The following is a 21,524-nucleotide window of genomic DNA, read 5'->3' as shown; positions in this document are numbered from 1 at the left end:
CATTTGAACGTGGGGGTTTTGAGGCACCGGATCTACGCCTCTATTATTTGTGCTCACAGGCGCAATTTGCGCATTATTGGTTTTTCCCTCAACGTTTTCTTCCGCATACTGCAATAGAAGCTGATGCAATACTCCCCTTGCCATTAGTGGCGGCTGCACTTTCGGGTGCTAGTGGTGGCCTCCGGACGGAAATCAACCTGGTGCAGTGTACTGCCTAGGCTTGGCAGGCATTGTCTAGAAGGTCACGTCTGCCTTATCTCTATGCCCCTAAATTACCATTGGCGGCGCACCCTGGCATATCGGCAGCGCAAGAACGTTCCGCGTTGCACACTCTGCAAATGGTCGGGATTACGCAGATGGAAGACCTATACAAACAGGGCCAGTTCCGCTCACTGCCAGACGTGCAAGCGGGCGGGACGCATAGCTTCATGCTGGGTTTCACGTATGTGAGGGTCCGACAGGCAGTCAAGGACGTCTACCCTGATTACCCAGCGGAAACGCAGCTGTTGCGAGCACTGCAGGCGGTGCTTGCTGGAGAGGACCATAAGGGCTTAATTACCAAATTATATTCTGCGTCCCTCCGCGAGATGGAGGCAGAGGAACATCCCTCATACATTAGGTGGAATCAGGCGCTGGGGGAGTGTTGTCTGCAGATCATTGGCAATCCTGTTGTAAGATGACTGGGCGCCTTACAGCTAACTGCAACCTTCGCATCATTCGCTTTAAATGTTTGCATCAGCTCTAATATACCCCCACGCAATTGTGAAAATTTGGGTTGCACAATACAGCTTGTTGTGTGCGGTGTGGACAGCCAAACACTGATTTTTTACATCTCTCCTGGCTGTGCACAGGAATAGCTGCTTTTAGGACCAAAGTTGTGGGCGTGCTGACAGATGTTGTGCTGGAACAGGTGAGATGTACGCTTGAGTTATGCCTGCTGAGCAATGTGACGTCTTTAAAACCTTGCAATAGGAGGTTAGTTGCTGTGGCGACACTAATGGCCAAACGAGCTGTGGCAATATGCTGGGGTGCAAAGGGATTGCCCACGATCTGAAAGTGGATCAGAGATATGGTTTATTGTTGGGAGCAACTGGAAGTATATGTGGAAGAACTGCCTGAATCGTCCCGACCCAAAGACATTTGGGCTCCACTGACATTATAGCTCCTGAGTCATCCTGATTTGTAATGTGCCACACATTCGCACTTGTACTCTGAAGATGCCTGATGCTGTTAGACTCACATCAATGTGCCCCAATACATGTGTAACCCTAGGAAGTGACGACGCTTTATTTAAGTATGTCATATTTGTTGTAGTGCCAGGGGGAGGGAGTGGGGAGGGAGGTGTTCTTCTCTGTGTTATAAGAGATGACTGCCACATATTTGTTTCATATATCCGTTGGCACATTGTGAACTCTAAATCGCTTGCATTGATTCCAATAGTGCGACGCTGATGGCTCGCATGTGAAGTGTTTGTATTGTAACGCAAGCTTTCAATAAACAAATTAAAAAAAGAATTTGAAAGTTATTGTTTTTTTTATGATTCTAATGGCTAGGATTGTGGTTGCTAGTTTTTGGCTCAACCCGCACCCTCCACTGGGTATTACCTAGTTTAAGCAGTTCTTAGATATTTACAGTTTAGAGCTGCCCTTGTCACGAGGGATCCTGCAAGGAAACATTTAAGACCAATGTGGGCTGGGGTGGATTTAGATGCTGTGGCCAGTAGGGTTCGGGTTATAGATTATCCATAAATTGTCACTTTTATGATCTTTCCTCAATCATTAAGATCACTCTCCTCTCTCCTGTCATACGGTTATTTTGACATTGCTGTTGTGGTTTTCTAATTTGTGTAATATATGGTGTTACCACTCCGTTGCATCAATGCGGTAAATGTGTGGATAAATCACATATTAAATAGTTACCATTAATTAATAAATACATTAAAATTAACACTGCCCAACCAAACCCCAATATGCCCAAATTAAAAGTTAACAAAACAGTTAAAAAAATCGTAAACAGTGTTCTCATTGAAAATTAATTAACTGTACAAATAATAATTTCCAATAAAAATGTACATATTTAATCCACTAATAAAAATATATCATTTTTTGTTTTTTTTACGACTCGACCAATCCACAAATAAGCCTCACAAGCCAAACTGAAAATGTTATACATAATTACTAATAAATGTTAAACATATATGCAAATAAATAACAATACAAAGTTACATATTTTAATATTAATCAACAAACTTTAACTAATACATAATGAAAGAAAAAGTTCCCACTTAATAAAAAAAGTATATCTTACTTTAATAGTTTTTTTAATTCATTAAGAATGTTTCAGAGCAACATAATTAACAAAATAAAAACATAATACAATAAAACAACATGATAAAAAGATATTATAGATATTCTATTTTAAAATTTGACATTACTATAAAAAAATTAAAGATAATATACTTACCATTGGTATCTTAGTCAAAACATTTTGACGACTATATTCGGAGCAGATGGCATTTTTAAATCAAGATTTAAGTGGAATACCGATTCTCGAGGGTAGTAGATGCTTATGAAAGTACCTGGGAGTTCACTCGTTCAGTTGTTGCCTCACCATAGAATACTGACATCAAAGCCAAGACATTGAATTGCTCAATTGGGACATTAGGATTTTGTAACAGGCAATTGAGACAACATCGAGGGATAAAGTGGTCCCTCCTCCTTGGCGAAAGGAAGTATGTCACCTTGCCTTTAGGACAGACAGCTCAACTTTTGTTAAGAGGGATATGCTGTGAAATACCTGGACTTGTCAATTTCCTGTGCTTCATCTGTATATCAAATGATGCCAAGTATAGACTTCTTTGTTGTTTCTCATTCTTCCGTTCTTTTTTTTTTTTTAAAAAGATTTTATTGTGCATAAAAAGGGTTACAAACACGGGCCTACAACCACCAGGGCCGGCCGCTAGTAGTCAAAGTGTTCCAGCATATCAGAAAACAATGACTGGCCCACAGGGGCTCCGCACTATCACAGTAGATCAGACTGCACATAAGGGAGATCAGAATACACACTTTTAGTATAAATAACAACAAAAAAGAAAAATACAAAAATACAACAAACAAGGCGAAACGACTTATGAAGGGCGGCGAACACCAGCCGGGGGAGTCAACACCCAACCACCCGAGGGCGGTCAATAAAAGAAGACCTGAGAGGGAGGGGGGGGCCACGAGAGAACCAAATCTGTACTCCAAAGTACGAGATACACAAGGAACCCTCAAGGATCAGGGGGACGAGGCAACCCCGGACGCATCCACCAAAGGGGGAGCACAGATAGACCCATGATACGCGTTCCACTGCCCCCAAATTCTACCCCAAGCCCCCGGTTTACCACGAGCCACATACACCGTTTTCTCCCTGAACATGCACCAGTCCATGTTCTCCTTCCAGACGGACACGGTGGGAGGCCGCTGGGAACCCCAAAGCTGTGCAATATCTCTCTTTGCAATCATGTTCCCCAAGGCCGCCCACCGAGCCTGAGCCGCATTGCAGTCATTGGGCTCCCATACATTCAGCACACAACGACGCACCTCCGGCAGCAGAGCGACCCCGGTGACTCGTCTCATAATATCATGCACCCGGCGCCAGTATTCCGCCACCTCGCGGCATTCCCATAGGATATGGAGAAAGGTAGCACTGAGCCCGCAGCCACGCTTACAGAGTCCGTCGTCTGAAAACCCCATCGAGACCAGGCGGGGGCCCGTCACATATACACGATGGAGAATCTTAAGCTGGACCAGGCGGAGACGGGCCGGGATGGCCACCTCCTTAGGGGATGACAGTGCAGTCTGCCAGTCCTCATCGTCCAGCTCCACCCCATCTCCCGTCCATGCCTCCCGAAGACGCACCAAGAGGTCAGCCCGATTGTTTATCAGTTTTTTGTAAATCAGGGAGATAGTACTGTCGGGGACGTGACCATCGAGTATGCGGTCCTCGAGAGGCGAAGAAGAAGGGACCGTGGTCCCCTCCCCAAAGACCGAAAGCAGGGCGTGCCGAACCTGTGCATAACGGAAGAACTCTCTGTCACTAAGCACATACTCGCGCTGAAGCGCCGCGAAGGATTTAACCGCACCTTTAACCCACAGGTCCCCCACTCTGCTGATGCCGATCGTATCCCAGCGCTCGAAGCCTTTCGTTGTCCAGAGGCTTCCCAAGCGGTCTGAGTCGAATAAAGGAGTGGCGCACGTTAAACGCTCACTCCAGCCCATCGCTACGTTAGCCGCCTTCCATACACGGACCGCAATCCTGGTAGGGCCCGTAAGGGCCCTACCAGCAGACCGCGAGTAAAGCGCTCTGTTATAATTACCGCCGGGGAGCAGGAATTTATCCATCTCATATGCCGGGTTCGAACCAGGAGCGTACGTAGCATGATTAATGGCAGACAGCTGGAAGGCCCAATAGTACCGTCGAATATCAGGAAGCGCGATGCCCCCGTCATACCAGGAAAGAGTCAGCTTGGCCAAAGCGATACGCGATCGCCCGTCCCAAACCAGTCTCCTCTGCAAACTCTCCACCTCCCTAAAGTAGGCCGCAGGAATGACATCGAAGGAGTTCTGGAGTGCATAAAGGAATCTGGGAAGGGACATCATTTTAAACAGCGCCGCGCGACCAAGCGGAGACAAGGGCAGCTTACACCACCGAGCCGTATCTGCCCTCAAACGCCGGAGTGGAGACAGGAGATTCTGCTCATAGCGGACCGCCGGATCCAACGAAACGTACACCCCAGGTATTTAAAGCCGGACTGAGATAGTTGGAGCGGAAGCCGAGGCGGCAAGAGAGGAAGACCACCAGAGATAGGGTACACACAAGATTTGGACCAGTTGATTATCAGACCCGAGTTTTTCCCGAAGGAAGTAAGGACATCAAAGAGAACATTGAGCGACTTCCGCGGTGAGGTGAGATACAAGAGAATATCATCCGCGTACAATGAAACCCGATCCTCGAAGCCCGGGGCCCACCGGAGCCCTCTAATCGAGGGCTCCCAACGGAGCCAGGCAGCGAGCGGTTCCAGGGCGAGAGCAAAGAGCAGCGGGGACAACGGGCACCCCTGCCTAGTTCCCCTCCCGAGAGCGAAAGGCCGAGAAACCCGCCCGTTGACAACCACCTGAGCCATTGGTCCAGCATAAAGGAGCTTCACCCAGCTAAGGAACCCCTCCCCAAAACCAAACTTCGCCAAGACGGCCCAAAGAAATGGCCATTCAATGGTATCAAAGGCCATCGTGGCGTCTAGGGAAACCAATATGGCCGGTTCAGCGAAGTACTCAGCCCTAGCGAGGACGCCGTGCAGACGTCGTAAGTTGAGAGCGGTATTACGATGTGGGATGAAGCCACATTGATCCGGATGTACCAAGTCACATATAACGCTCAGCAGGCGATTGGCGAGGACCTTAGCAAGGATTTTGGGTTCGGCATTTAGCAGGGAAATAGGCCTATAGGAGGCACAGCGGTCACGTGGCTTACCCTCCTTGGGAATCACCACTATAGTAGCCAGACGCTGGTCGTCAGGAAGGGAACCCCTCTCGAGCGATTCCTGAAACATATGACGGAGGAAAGGCGCGATTTTATCCGGGCGCAACTTATATAGTTCAATCGGCAGACCGTTGGGGCCCATAGCCTTGCCCGAGCGAAGGGAGCGAATCGCAGTAGCTATCTCTTCGACAGACAAAGGGGCATCCATCAGCTCGCGGTCCTCGACGGATAAGCCGGGCAGGGCAATATCCCGAAGCAGAAGACGAGAGTCGTCCTCATCTCTATCAGACACCGGGGAGTACACTGCACGGAGGTTGTCAGCAAAACACTCAACAATCTCACCAGGCTCAGTCACACACACTCCATCCGACACCCGAAGCTCCGGGACCACACGATTCACTCTCTCCTTCTTGTCCAACCAGGCAATCAGCTTACCCGCCTTGTCTCCGGCGTCATACAACCTACCCTGCTGCTCCCTATACATAGTCTTGGCAGCATCAGTGACGAGAGACTTATATTCAAACTGCTTCAGGCTGAGGGCATGCAGCCCATCCGGGGTGACACCCGCCTCCAAGGCCGCCTCCAGCCCCGATATTTCAGTCTCCAGCTTCACAACCGCCTCTCTCTTAACCCTCTTGGCCTCCACTATCTGGGACAGGGCATGCCCGCGGAGCACTGCTTTGAAAGCTTCCCACAGGGACACCGAGGACAACACCGACCCCTCATTCTCAGAAAAATATTGATCAATCGACTTAATCAGGCTATCACGGATCTTGGGGTCTCGCAGGTACCAAGGGTTAATAGGAGCGATCCGCCCAGCGGACCGCGACCCGGTGTCAAAAAGCAACCACAGTGGGGAATGATCAGAAATACCCCTGGCCAGGTGTTTGACCTCTCGAATCCGAGTAGCCTGGGCCGCGGGCATAAGGAAATAATCCAGCCTGGAGAGACTCCCATCGGCCCCAGAGTGAAAGGTGTACTGACACTGTGTCGGATGCATTAACCTCCAACAGTCATTCTTCCGTTCTTGGTATAAAGGTTTGAGCTTGAGTTCCAAGATTAATTTGTGTTCCTGGTTTGCCTCAGTCTCACTCTTAGTAGTATAGCAGAAGAGATGTGTTTCAGCGTCAAACATAATGTTGCTGTCCTGTTATCATTCCTTGAGTCAGTCTCTCTCCCTTGTGTCAAGTGTTTTCTCACCTATTTATCGTATATGTTTATTTATAGCTTCTGGTTACTGGATTTCAGGAATCACTCATTGCTGTTGCAACTGGGTCTTCAATGGCACTTCTGTCACATGTGAGTATTTCTCATGTTTAATGATATCTAGCACCATACATGTCTTAGATGACGGAAGCGTTATTAGTTGCTGTCTCTGTGAGTGGGCAACACCAATACTGAGAAAGTCCCTGAGCTTTCGTGTCATTTGGGAATCAAAATCATTTTGTAGTAAGACACTTTGTTGTGCGTATTATTTTCTGCAAGCTTATCTTTCCCTCTTCATTAAAACAAATCCAGTTTAATTCTTTATGTTGACATGTATCTACACTATTCAGATGTGTTTCAGCTGTACCCTATAACCCATTTTAAACCTTTTTCGTAATCTTTGGTGGTACCTTTTCTAATCTCTTATGTTTACACTTTTTAAAGTAGTAGAGTATACTCAAAACGTATTTATCAATATGTGTATGTTTGCTTCCCTCCATTGTTTAAAAAAAGAAGCTATCAACAACTGAAAGTGGTTTCAAGGTCTGTGAGAAAATACTACCTGAACCTTGGCCCCTGAGTCTATCTCGTTATCATTTTCTATATCTTCCAAATGTGATATTCAGTACCTTTTCCTTCACTGTTGAAGTTATTTAACCAAGAAGCCCCTCCTATCACAAACCCAGGATAGGTTTCTGATGTGTTTTTCCCTACTTTTCTATTTTGAAGTGTATATCCATGGGTCTTAAATGATCTATATATCTTGCATACGATAATGTACTTCGCTATTACCAGATACTAGTCATGAATCATATGGAAATATAACATGATAATGGCAACGTTCCAGGTATTCGGTGAAACTCCTTACATTTTAGAGAATGGCAAAACTTGTCTATTAGTCATACTCTAGCATATTTGATGCAGTAGACCACATTGGCTTGTTCAGTGCTCTCTTCTACAGGATTTCAAATGGTGGGATGCGCTCCACATGGGATTGTAGGGATCTTTTCTGCTCAGACAAAGCATCTGTGTATATTACATTTAGCTTTACCTAAAGGGGTCGTATTGTGACTGTATTTGGTCATCTGAAAGCATTTCTGAACATCCTGAAGAAATGGATGATTCATTGTTTCCTTAAGTCGAATGTTCAAAAGACCAAATTCCTCTAGCCACAGTATCAAACTACATTTTCAAGACTGTCTCAACTTCATTAGGCCATTTGATAGTTATATTTGGAAAGTCTGGAAGCAGCTCTTGACCAGCTGCATCTCTTTTGCAAGGCTAAGTGGCTTTTTGCTATGTGGGTCTCTAAGAAAGTAGTGTATTTTCTAGTCATTACATATTGGCGTGGGAAATACCATAGTAACTGAAATTGCCAAATTACCCCTGGCCTTATCAAATGCAGTCTTCAAGTGGTTGCACATCTTTTTTTCTGGAATCAGACCTAATTACCCCAGTTTTCAGGGACTATTCCTGCCTCAACCTGGAGGATCACATTGCATTTAAAGTTGGATGTATCATTGTCAGAGTCCTTCACTGTTGACATCCCTTATATTTCCTCAGTAAACTCATCTTCCCTGGTAGTTCTTGCCGTACAAATAGATCAAGATTTGGCCCTGGAGATTCTATTTGCTAAACGAAAAAAAAAAAAATGGTGGATTTCCCTTGTGGCCACCAGGACTGCTCTCTTTGTTTTCAGGTCCATCTTGTATTATACCAAGGGTGAATAATAGTTTATTATTCACTTTTCGGTATAAAAAAAGAATTGGAAACCTCCATTCGGTCCAGCAACAGCCTGAGGTAGCTAGTGACTCTGTTGGATGGTTGGCGCAGGTACATCGTGGCACTTGCACCTGACATTAGAGAGTTTACCCAGGGCTGGAGTAAGTAAAAGTGAGTGGAAGCGCACATGAAAGTAAGTTAATGAGACTGAGTGAGAGAGTAAGGAAAGTGCAAGCGAGTGTGAACGAACTCCCTGAACCCTCCAAGAAGAAGTCCGTCTCGCTCATTGAAATTCGAGCCAAAGATTATGACCCATCACTTTTAAAGGTGACCAGCTGCCACTGACTTAAAGTCAAGCATTCTCCTGCTTTGCTTCTAAACTTGGTTACTCACCCTCAGAGGTGTCACAAACATCCTTCCTTTTCTTACCATCCACTAGGCTTTGACAGCCTTTCATTTTAAGTTATAATTTCAGACTGAGACCTTCTTTCTCCTCACTTTTTACTGATGCATGTGTACATATGTCAAAAATAGTCTGGTTGCTTTTTATTGAGGTCTCTACACTATAAATTAACAAGCAAAAGGAACTAAATTAAAAAAAATATTTCCGCACAGTATTCAACCATAATGCTCTCAGTATCTGAGCCCAACGTCTCTGAACTAATTAAAGAAGTCTGTTCTTTTTTTTTTTCAATCCATTTGATGACTCAGTTGTTCTTGGAGTCTCTGACTAGTGCAGCAGTCAGATATTATTTTTCCTCCTTCCTCTCCAACTGGGCAGTGACTGAATGATGCTGGAAGGACTATTGATGAGGGGGAGCAGAGACTCAGACCCTCATAATCCCACTGGATCTTTGCGAGGCGTGGCTGCATCACCAGTGATGATCAAGCACTTTATAAATTCCTGCATAGCCAGTGGTGATGGTTGCCTGGATAGACTCTTGGAGGCCGGGACTTAGTCCCCCATAATCCCGCCAGATCTTTGAGAGGCAGGGCGGCATCACCGCACTGAGTATGCACTTTATAAAATCCTGCATAGCCCGCATCACAGGACGCGCAGGGCGCATGCCTGAAGAAAAAGCGAGTCCGTCTGTGCCAGGATGAGGATGGGCTGGGTCCTGTCTCTCTCTTCTCACTTTTTCACATCAGGATTGAAGCCTAATATGAGAAAAAGGATACATGTTTCCCTGGTGACTGATCACACCAACCTAACTAAGCGTAAAAACTCCTCCATTATGTAGTTTCTAACCTCTTCAGTAGCGGCATTAACAGATGAAATATCCTAAATCAAGGAGGAACTAGGGATTAGTGGCAGTTGCCTGATAAGGTCTAAAAGTATTATTACATCAGACAGAGGCAACCTATCTGCTGTTACTATTAACCATGGCAAGCCTACATCTAATTTGGGAATTGATCATACGCGCACTATTTTAGCTGCAGGGGTCCACCGCCGTTTAGTGGAACCTGTCCTAGAGTTGACTCCACCAGTTTGCAAAAAGAACAAAAAAACCTCCAGCGACCAAAAAGGGTACTGGCAACAGCAAACTGGCATCAAAGTGGCGTGTAGGAGCTGAATAAGTACAGAGACCTCTGACTCAGATACTGTTGGGGTGCAAGGTTTTTTACTACCCTCACATCTGGACACTTTACAGGCATCTAATTATGTTAAAGTTGAATCTTTATTACAGGAATTCTTAAAGCTTATTTATCAAAGACTTTTCACCATCGAGAAAGGTCTGAGGGGAGTGAGGGACTATGCTGACTCTGTTAAGAACTCAGCATTTGCCTCAAATGGCAACTACCCTGTACTCAGCAATGTTACTGATCCAGTCTCCCCTCCAGTGACCAAGGGCAATGGACCTGTGGGTACCAAATCAGTGACTTCACACAACGTTAATATTAGAGGCGTTGTTATTGAACCTATGCAACTAGGACCCCCCCCCCATGTCCGAATCCTTGCAGTTTTATCCCCATTGGTGAAAGGTCATCAGCTCTTCCTACTCCACCCATTTTGAGCTATAGGCAGGCTACCAAGGGCACATTTCAGACTAATGGAGATAGTATTGGACCTCGTAGACAATTTAAAGGATTATCATTGCAACACGTATTAAATACAATTGGTGAATGTATTGCAGCTGAAGGAGGGAGTGTATGAACCCACACAGCAGTTAATCAACAAATTTGTCCATTGCTGTAATGGGCGAGTGGGGGGCAGCCCTTTTCTGTTTAATCATGTAGAGATGGTGGGGTGTGTTGATTGGACGGGAGAAGTTCAGAAGGTTTTCGATGAGGACTATGTGGTAGTTATTTTAGACTGTGCAGGAATAGTTGGCTCTCTACTTAAATTTCTCTCTGAGACATATAATGCTTGGTCACTTATACAAGTCCCCCCTCTTAGGTAGACAGCCTTACAAGATTGTTTTAGATCTGTTGGAGGCGTGGCCACGCAGGCAATGGAGTCAGACGTGCTCTGTTAGAGCTCCGTCGTGGACTCCCCCTCGCCCGCTTCATAGATCCATCAGACACTGATCCTGAGGCCCTAGGTGTTGTTGATTGACCCCTGCTGAGGCCTGAACAGCGTGGAGCCATTGTGGAGGGGAAACGCGGAGACCGCAGCCGAGTGGCGGAGGAGCCACCTGACCGGGGACTCACTGCACCCGGCTGCTGCCTGCAGGAAATGTCGGTGTTGGGCCCTGCCCACTGGGCCGCGACACCAGGTGCGAGCAGCGGAGCTGTTTCCCTCGGCCTGCAGTGTGTGCTGACGGTCCTTGCCCGCCTGAGTCCTAATTGTGGCCCCGCTGGCTCCCTCTGCATGAGCGCTGGTGATCTGTGACCTGTAACTCACACGGAGCGTGAATGTGCGCAACACCGAAATATGATGGCCGTTCAACATGGCGAACTGCAGTAAGTCCCACTGCCCGCATGGACGCTCCTTTTGAGTATGGAATCGGCTGCTGAGACCGTGCGGAGCTCAACCCCACAGCGCAGTGTCAACTACTTGAAGCGTATGCTACTCACGGATCGGGGGACTGCGGCGCTGAATGAAGGCCGGTGGAAGGCCCTGCGGCAGATGCGGCGGTCCCCCTGCGGAGCTAGCTGAAGTGGGTTTCAGCCTGGCGGGCTGATACAAAGTAAGCAGAAGTGCTGGGGACACCTAACTTTCAGGCCTGATACAACAGGACAAATCTGAGCTAATATGCCCGCTTGCAACCCCCATTACTGGTGAGGCATCTACAAGTACAGGGATTGCGCACCGGGGAACATTGCGAGACAAGTGTGAATCTATGATCAGCCAATGGGCAACATAAACACTTGGGGCACGAGTGACAGCGGGGAATTCACTGAAGGTCCTCCGCTGGGCACTGGTGTTGGCAAGGTAATGGGCTGGAGAGCGAACATTCACTGCTGCACTGGATTGTCGCAATTAGAACCACGAAGCCAAAAGGAACTGCGGCAGCCCTTTCTCGGGCGTTCCCCCTTCATTATCGGCAGCATCACTGGATGAACCCGGCGACTAACCTCAGCTGGACTGTTGCAGACCTGCCAGGTCTGGATACTCCCTTCTAAGGCCCCCCTTTTAGAGGACAAATCGACTGGGGAACGTGCTCCATTTTCCCTTCCCTGACTTTACACGCTGAGGGGGTTGACACAGTTTGATCGGATCACTGTAAACTTGCGGACAGGACCTCTGCGGTGGAAGACACCATGCAGACACTTTCCCCTCAGATGACGGCAGAGAAGAAACGACTTAACGACCTTGCTGACCAAATGGATTTCCTGGAACATCGCGTCGAAGATGTTGAGGGTCGATCAAGACGCAATAACGTACGCGTGGTGGGCCTTCCGGAAGGCGTGGAGGGGAAAGATGCAGTGGCGTACACCGACAATTGACTGAGAGACCTGCTGCCGGAGGGGTCGCTCTCCCCCCACTTCATTATTGAACGCGCACATAGGATACCGGCCAAGCGCCCTCCCCCTGGAGCCAATCCTAGACCGTTCCTGTTGCAAGTGGTGAGCTATAGAGACAGGGATGTGATCCTTCAGGAAACTAGGAAAATGCCTGCCGTCCAGGTGGAGAATCAAAACATCATGTTCTTCCCTGATTATACTGGTCCAACGACAACGGTATTCTTACATGGCAGTAAAGCGCCGCCTACGAAGACAGGACCTAAAGTACTCTCTGCTATTTCTGGCACGCCTACGGGTGATAGCGAACTGCAAACCCCACTTCTTTGATAATCCTGAGGCAGCTGGAGACTGGCTGGACACAAGAAGATCCACGGATGGCACTCTCTTGGCAGCAGACTCGGCCGCTGCCAGTCAAGGAAGCCTCCCCAATCGGCGCAGAACGGATAGAAGACGCAGCAGGACCCGCCCATCCCCGGGATTAGGCCCTAATCCCGATCAGATTATTCAAAACCAACGTCGTGCACTCCAGGCGGTGGTTGAGATCAACGGGACACCTGGTGACACTTCCCCCACTTCCAATATGCAGGGAGGCGGAAGTGATGGCGATCTCTCGGACGATACATTGAACTTGCATGAATCAGATAACATTCTAGTGGTCACCCTGTAGTGAAGATCGTTATCTATATATATACAATGCTAAATTAGCACAACCGCGTTAGATGTTCGAAAGCCATCTTGCCGCTTTTGCTGCTTTTGCACACGACACTGCAGTTACATGTTATTAATTGAGAAATGCTTACTCGACTTTGCTTCACATGAGAACTGTCTGTTGTTCACATCCCAAACAGTGAGCAGCGACCTTGGTCTGTACACCGTGTAAAGAAACAGTCTGGGTTGCTAGACGGTGCATGTTGTTGGGTTCAGGTTGATCGGCCCACTATTTAGTCATAACACGCAGGCAGCTGCGAATACCTGAAAGTCGGGTGCTTTTAATATTGCAGTTGCATGTTTTACATTACATTCGGAAGAAGAGCTTTCCCAGGAGCAGAGCCTAGCAGATCCTGTGATGTGATCGCCCTGAGCTGATCTTTACGGTATGGGGTTCCCCATTCAAGCCTATAGACCTTCTACTAGTCTAATAGTAATACTATTAGTTTGCTAGCGAAAGGAAGGTGGCTTTGATCCACTGTCATTTTAGCATGATTACTCCTTTCATTTTCTTTGGTATTGTAACTATGCTGATGGTTTTGATTTTAATCGTTTGTCTGCTTATGTTAGCCAAACTGCTGCATCTTAGGACACAAGGTTTATAAAATAAACATTTTAAACTTTTACTGTGTCTCTGTTTATTCTGTTGTGGACTGATATGAGAATAATTACGAACAGGTATTTCTGATCCCCACCATTCCTGAGATATACACTAAGTCGCTTGTTCTGGGTTGTCTATACATTGGGACCGCCGAGATAATACTCGGATAACGAATGGGACACTGATGCTGGTCGGATAAGGGGTTCTGGGTTCTGAAGTGAGTTTTTGGTACACCACAATTCACCGAGGTCCTGGTTTCCTGCGCATAGTTCTGTGCATAAGCAGAATCCCTGCAACATGGCGCACCTAACATTTGGTCTATTGATTTGAAACGCCTTAGTAGTGCTTGTATTAGTCCACAACACCCTCACTCTGGTTTCCGTTTGACGGGAGTGACGGTTTAACCTACCTGTGTTTCGATTAATAGGTTCCTTCAAGCTTGATCATTAAAAAGGTTATTTTTTCTGAACCCCAGTGCTACTGTTGATATCGTTGATACTCTTTAGTGTGTCCTAATGGCGGTTGACATAGCCGCGCATAGTCGTGCACCTCTGCGCCATCATTTGATGACGTATGGGGTGCCAGATGATGGGATGGCTGTTATTTTTGTGGTGAGCGCTGATGTGTCGTACCCGTATGAGTTGTTTTACTCATGGGTGACTTTTCCAGCGGAGGATGATGATGGTAAGTTTCACACGTATACAGCCACGCAGCCGCCTGCGGTCTATACCCCATATAGGACACAGGAAATTCCAATCTCTGCCTGGCAGCATACTATTTGGTTTAATGGCGCCCTTCCCCATGCGGTTGCACCGGCAAGAATGGCCCGTTGTCTATTGCAGGGGCCACATGGACGGTGCTAGCCGGATTTACGCCTCATCCCCGCTATCTCATGGTGGCGGTGGCTGAGTTGCGGGTGTTGCACACAGCCCTGATTACAGTTCATAGGGCTTTGGTGCAGTACGTGTCACGCACCGTGCAGGTGGGGGCACCTGCTGTTGCGGGACAACCTACGGACCACCACGCGGTGGTTATTAGTCCTGTTATGGTTAATTCGGTGGTCGGCAAGCGCCCCCAAAGTAAGGATGAATTTCCTTATTGGCTTGCTGAGAAATTTGACCAACTGGAAGCAGTTTTTCCAAATACTAGTCCTGTGGAGAAACACAGGATTCTCACCATTACTTTGCCGAAAGACCTGGTCCCAGATATGGCCGATTGTGACAACTGGGGTAAGGTCTTTGCCGCGACCTATTCGAAGTGCTATGGCACTCCGTCTATGTCTGTACTACCATCCGTCATCAAGAAGGTTCAAGAGAATCATGGTGCGGAGGCAGCTATTGAATTGGGAATGAGGCTTGTCGACAGCTTCGATGTGGTATGCTCCATGGTGATGGGCAACCTCAAAGGAGATGCCATGCAGTTCCAAGTTGCAAATATGATGGACCGCGTGGATGATCTCGACAAGCCCAAAGAGTTTGCTAAAGTAATTGCGAAGGCATATAGGACCGTGGGTCGTAGTGCCTTGGGTGTAAAACCAACTGTGATCATTCCTGATATAGTACAGCAAACTAAGGTGAGCTCGTCTACAAAAGACGAACGCCCCAACTTTCCCAAGCAAAGTTGGAGAGCTAAGAAACAGGGGAAACAGCAACAGAAACAGGGGTCACGTCCTGCCTCACCGGTACAGTCGTCTTCCGAACGCACATATGATCTGCGCGATCGATCTCATATTATGTCACCTGATAGGTTTCAGGTTTCTGAACAACGCTCTCCTCGTTCTTCACAGGAAACATCGGCTTCGCAATCTGGTGGAGGAGACCGTGGGAAAGGAAGGGGTGCCCAAGGTCGTGAGCAACCCCGCCAGTCAGACGGCAAAGGCAAGCAGGACGAGTCTGCGCGTCAAAGACCCCCATTTCAAAAGAAGAAAGTTGCTGCACTGACGGCAAGGTATGCCTCAGATGGTACGGACGCAGCTTCGGAACCTGACATGAGCGCTAACGCTGCTAGACAGCGCGGCGGAAGTTACAGTAGTGCGACAAGCACTGCGTCCATATTTGGTGGCAACAGCAACTGATATATTTGTGAATATTGAAACTTCTGATACTCGGGTGTCTCCCCCTGATAGACTATATGATATGGTCATTCAAATTCAAGGTGACATACAACGTACAATTCAAGGTTTTTTTTGGGATAATCTGACCACTTCCTATGACATTCTGTTGGCGGAGGCCGATTGGCCCCCGGCTTTCGTTTTAGATGCTCCTAGAGGGGAGGAGGTAATCCTCCCGTCCTTTGCGCACACAGTGCCGAAGGTCCAAGCTAAAAAGTACGCCGAGGACTGGGCTCAGGTGCTAGCACCTGCGTTATATCGAAATCAGGTTGGCTGGGATAAATTGTCTCCCAGCCATGTGATTCCATTGCGGACTACGCCCCAACCTCAACCCCAATACCCCATGCGTCGCGAAGCTAGACCTCACGTCGCGTCAATCCTTGACCAATTGGAATATCAAGGAGTAATCGAAACGTGTGTCACCTATGAATAATCCTTTGTTCACTGTGACGAAGCCTGACGGGTCGTACTGCCTAGTTTTGGATTACCGGCACCTAAATTCTCATTGCCGGACCTGTGCGGTACAAAATAACCACAGTTAGGCTCTCGTCGATAGTCTCGTGAGAAAACGGTTTAAAACCACACTTGACATTTCCAATGGCTTTTACAGCCATAACCTGTCCTCTCTCAGTGGTGAGTGGACGGCGTTCACCTCGGGTGGCAAACAGAAACCATTCAAAAGATTACCAATGGGCTATAAGAACAGCCCTGGAGTCTTTGCGGCTCGCGTGGTCTCTCTCTTAGAGGGCATGGACCCAGATGCGCACTCGTATGTGGATGACATTTATCTCACAGATGACGAGTTGGACCCGCATCTCCGTCGCGTTGATCGCATTATTGTTTCCTTTGCAGACTTCGGTTACAAATTCAACTTTGCGGAGTCACACATTGCGGAATATACAGTGTTGTTCTTGGGGTACGAACTCAACAATGAAGGTCGAGGATTGGCTCCGCACTTCCTAGAGAAATGCGCATGCCTACGTGCTCCTACGACACTGAAGAAATTACAATCTCTGCTGGGCTTTCTGAATTTCGGTCGAACGTATATTCCTGATTATGCCCAGCGTATCAAGCGCTTTATGCCTTGGTACAACCTACTTTTTCCAAATCTTGTTGGCTGCCAGAGCATTCAGCTATATTGCAGTCATTGCAAGCTGAGCTTCTTGCTTCTAAGTACTTACTAAAGTGTGATAACCACACTAACCTGGTCATAAGACAGCAGATGACATAATGTAGACCTCACGAATATATCCCACGTTTGCGGTTTCCAGTATGAATCGTGAGCCATGCAAGTATACCAGGACTTTGGTACCACAATCGCCAGATGTTATTATTTCATCACTGTATTGATGGGTCTTTATAGTTGGTGGAAAGGAATGAACGGGAAATCATGGCTGGAATGCTATAAATGGATTCTAGGGGTATTATGTGCATAGATTATGTTCTATACAGCCAAAATGGCCCGGATATTTGCACAATTGGCGGGGAGGGGGAGTCTTTCTCAAATGGTGCTTAATATTTTGTCATAGCATCCTAACTGCGTGGGGACCCTCCTTATCTTTGATGTAATGTCGTTTCTTTGTATTGTTTGGAGGACTGCCTGTTGCATTTTCACCCTTTTAGCATTGTATGTTTTTGTTCACTGTTGGGTTTTCGTCTGTCACGCCCTGGACTTATATACATCGGATACCGTCTACACAACTAGCCTACGAGCGCTCATTATCCTTGATATGAACCCCATCTCTCTGCGTGGCCTTTGGCTCATGTGCGATATGCGCAACCATCTTTCTATAATGTCATAGCCCCTGTCAAGATATGTACGTGGAATGTGAGAGGCATACACAGCCCTTCTCGCAGATACCTCATGTATTCATATCTGAAACGCCATCATATAAAGATTGCCCTCCTCCAAGAGACACATATATCGGGGTCTGAGGTAAACCACTTACGAATGAGGTGGAGAGGGCAACTTCATGCTACGGAGTACTCTGCACACGCTAGGGGGACATTAATTTGGGTTAGACCGGGCACCTCTTTCCATATAGAAGACTCTCTCTTTAACCCAGAGGGTCGCTATGTCCTTGTTAGGGGTAGACTGGATGGACCGCCAGTATGCACCTAATGTAGAGCAGGCTCCCTTTTTTAATACCTTATCAAATAAGTTAGGTGCTTGGCACGGAATTCCGATGATCCTGGGGGGCGACTATAACAGTGTTTTGGATGTCTCCCTGGACCGCTCCTTCCCTCCTCTGCCTGGTGCTCCCACGACTGCTGCCATAAAGGCTTTAACTGCTTGGGCGGCCCAGTGGCATTTGGTGGACACGTGGAGGCACAGGAACCCACATGACAGTGTTTACTCCTTCTATTCTGATGCGCATGTGCTCCATGTCCGTCTCGACCGGATACTGGTGAATAACGATCTCCTACCAGTGGTCGCGGAGCCTCAGTATCTTGGGAGAACTCATTCTGACCACAATCCCCACACTTTAAAAAATTGACTGAAATAGTGGAACGCCCCAATACCGCATGGCGCCGGACACACTGTTGGACGGGACGTTTCGGGAGGCACTGGGTAAGGCCATTGTACAATATTTTGAGGACAATGAAGGCAATGTCTCGTCACCATTGGTGGAGTGGGATGCTTTTAAGATAGTGACCTGGGGACACTGTTTGGGCATGCAAGCGGGTATGCGCAGGCAACTGGAAAGCAACCTCACCGCTGTGGAGGGCAGGCTGGCGTCTCAGGAGAGAGGGGCGGTTGAGGGTTCACATGACCGACTTGCAAATAGCAGAAAGGAACACACTGCATTGTTGGAAAGGCTCCGGTGCCTGAACTATGCGGCACATTCAGCGCGCACACACCACTCGGGTGATAAGGCGGGCAGGCTCTTGGCCTGGCCGATTCGACAAGACAACACTACTTCGCCAGTCACTTCCCTCCGCTCCGCACAGAACACTATGATATACTCCCAACAGGACATACACCGAGAATTTTTATCCCACTATAATATTTTATATAAGTCACACAGCATAGCCACACCTGAAGACATATGCAGATATTTAGGGGATGTTACCCTACCGCGAATCACGCTCGAGCAAAGAACTGAATTAGATGATCCCATTTTACTAGAAGAAATCTGGGCAGGCAACGCTCACTAGGGTCGGGAAAAACTCCTGACCCAGACGGCCTGCCGGCAGAATTTTATAAAGCTTATGCGGACACCATGGCACCCCAATTATTAAAGGTATACGATGCCGCGATAGCGGATCCCACTCTCTCTGATTCACAAAATTAAGCATTGCTGGTCTCCCACCCTAAACCTGGCAGGAACCCAGAAATGCTGGGCTCATATAGGCCACTGGCATTACTTAATACGGACTATAACGTCCTGGCATCCATTATAGCAGCTCGACTGGCTTTATTGGTTTGGACTTTGGTGCATGTTGACCAAAATGGTTTTGTCCCCACCAGAAGTACGGCTTTAAACATCCATAGGCTTTTCAGAGTGCAACGTTACGCGACCGGCATGTGGCCCGTCCCGTCTGTTTAGTCTTAGATCTTGAAAAGGCCTTTGACTCTGTCGAATGGCCATATTTATTTGAGGTGCTGCGGGGATACGGCCTTGGCGACTCATTTCTACACATGGTCCGATTGCTTTACATGCAACCGTCTGTCAGAGTGCGGACTGACCTATTGATATCCGAGAGTATCCGGATACACAGAGGCACCAGACAAGGCTGCCCTTTATCCCCTCTGCTCTTTTCACTTGCCATGGAGCCGCTGGCGGCGCGGCTACGCAGCGAGGGTGCAGAATGGGGCATCCAATTAGGGAATAATTTGCACGCAGTTTCTTTGTATGCAGATGATCTGTTATTATAACTGAGGGACTTACATGATATTTCCGCTTCTATTGCGGACACCCTTCGCACTTTTGCAGTCGTCTCGGGTCTCCGGGTGAATTGGGCCAAGTCTGGACTATACCCCTTCTGAGATGGAATCCCTAATCCTAATGTTCAAATGAACGGCTCCCCACTCCGCTGACACTCGTCCACATTTTGTTACCTTGGCATTTTTATCTACAGAGACCCTAATGACATCCTTGAGGGTAATCTGCTTAGAGCACTATCTGCCATCAGGGCACAGATCCAGTTTTGGAAGACTCTCCCACTGAACGTGATGGGCAGAGTGGTGCTATCCAAGATGGTGGTGTTGCCGAAGCTATTGTATTATTTTGCCAACCTCCCGGTTTATGTTCCAGCTGCTATTTTTTGTGATTTAGAGCGAGTGCTCCGTGATCTCATCTGGAACAAGGGTCGGCCTTGGATGGCGCTCTGGAAACTCTATGTCCCTGCCGACAGAGGTGGCCTGGTGGTTCCCAAACTGGAACTGTATTATCTGGCGGCACAGTTACAGTGGGTAAAAAAGTGGCTGGTGGGTCTTAATCTAGATGACACATCTACCACACACCCGCTATGGTCCCAATCCCAGATATATTATTTCATCCTATTGTTCGACCCCTGCACCCATCGCAGACATGTCTTGCCCTGGCATATCGTTGTTATAAAAGAAGTTTGTATCTCATTAGGAATATGGTCCCTTATGCTCCGTCATTACCACTTTTAGGAATGCCTAGGGGCAGGGCGAGCATCACCAACGGGGCGCTGGCGTCCTGGCATGAGGCGGACCTGCATACACTAGGTGACCTTTATGTTGAGGGTGGGTTGTTATCTTTTGAAAGTCTAGCTGAAGAGTATAATATACCCGCAGGTCAATTCTTGCTATATACCTCCATCTTGCGATCACTCACTGCAGCATGGGGCAACATTAGCGCCAAACCAGAGACGCACCTACTATTGCAATACTTACATGTTATTGGTAATGGGTACCACATCATCCACTGGCTGGCGGAAGCATTGCTTACGCACACTATACAACCGCTGACGTCACTCCGCGTTAAATGGGAAGCAGAAAGGGGCACCCCATGGACAGACAGCGCATGGGCCCAGATATTGGCCACCCCCACGAATATACCACGCAACTCCAGATTCAGGCTCATACAGACATGTATTGTACATAGGGCATATCTTTCTCTTGATAAATTAAATGCATATTTTCATAACTACACCAGCATGTCCCCGCTGTCTGCAGGTGAATGCTGACTTTCTACATATGCTGTGGTCTTGCACTTCTACGAATACTGACAAGAGGTTAACATGGCACTTGCGGCGTGCACTGAAAGGACATTACCACAGACATGGAAGGTGTGCATACTGGGTTTGTATCCTAGACCCAAGAAACAAAGAGTCGCATCCAGGTTTATTGATCTGGGTCTTATTGTAGCTAAGAGGCTAATCACTAAACGTTGGAAACATACCGACCCCCCCCCCCCCCCCGCACTGGCCGGTTAGAGGAACTCTCTTTTGGTGTGGGTGCAGGTGGAAAGCACGTCATACACAGGGAGGAAATAGCAGGACTGTGTAAATACCCTATTGCCCAGATATGGGACACTATACTGATGGATCTGACGCGCACAGGTGGGGAGGGGGGGGCGTGTCTCTTCCCAGGAGACTGAGAGACACGAGGGGGATGATGGGGTGGAGGCGGGCACACCTGAACCCTCCATGAGCCAAGGCAGCGAAGATATAATCACCAACTCCCTTAATCACCAGGAGGGTGGTAGACCCATCTAATTCAGCATGGCTACGTAGACGACAAATGTCCTCTATAGACACTAACCAGGGCGTGAC

The 21,524-nt window shown here is 47.7% G+C and overlaps 1 protein-coding gene across 6 annotated transcripts in view; it reads left to right on the top strand.

Moving 5' to 3' along the window:
• MARCHF8 (membrane associated ring-CH-type finger 8) overlaps positions 1-21,524 on the top strand; it is a 697,693-nt gene that overhangs the window by 420,461 nt on the left and 255,708 nt on the right. For all 6 annotated transcript variants that reach the window (XM_085603748.1, XM_085603747.1, XM_085603729.1 and 3 more), the window contains one exon: positions 6,748-6,819. In XM_085603748.1, the coding sequence (XP_085459874.1) occupies positions 6,748-6,819 (72 nt within the window). The remainder of the gene's footprint in view (positions 1-6,747; positions 6,820-21,524) is intronic.

Source organism: Triturus cristatus, chromosome 1_2 (genome assembly GCF_964204655.1).
Source record: "Triturus cristatus chromosome 1_2, aTriCri1.1, whole genome shotgun sequence".
Lineage (NCBI taxonomy): Eukaryota > Metazoa > Chordata > Amphibia > Caudata > Salamandridae > Triturus > Triturus cristatus.
The sequence above is the reverse complement of the archived record's forward strand: the minus strand, read 5'-3'. Positions and strand labels throughout refer to the sequence as shown.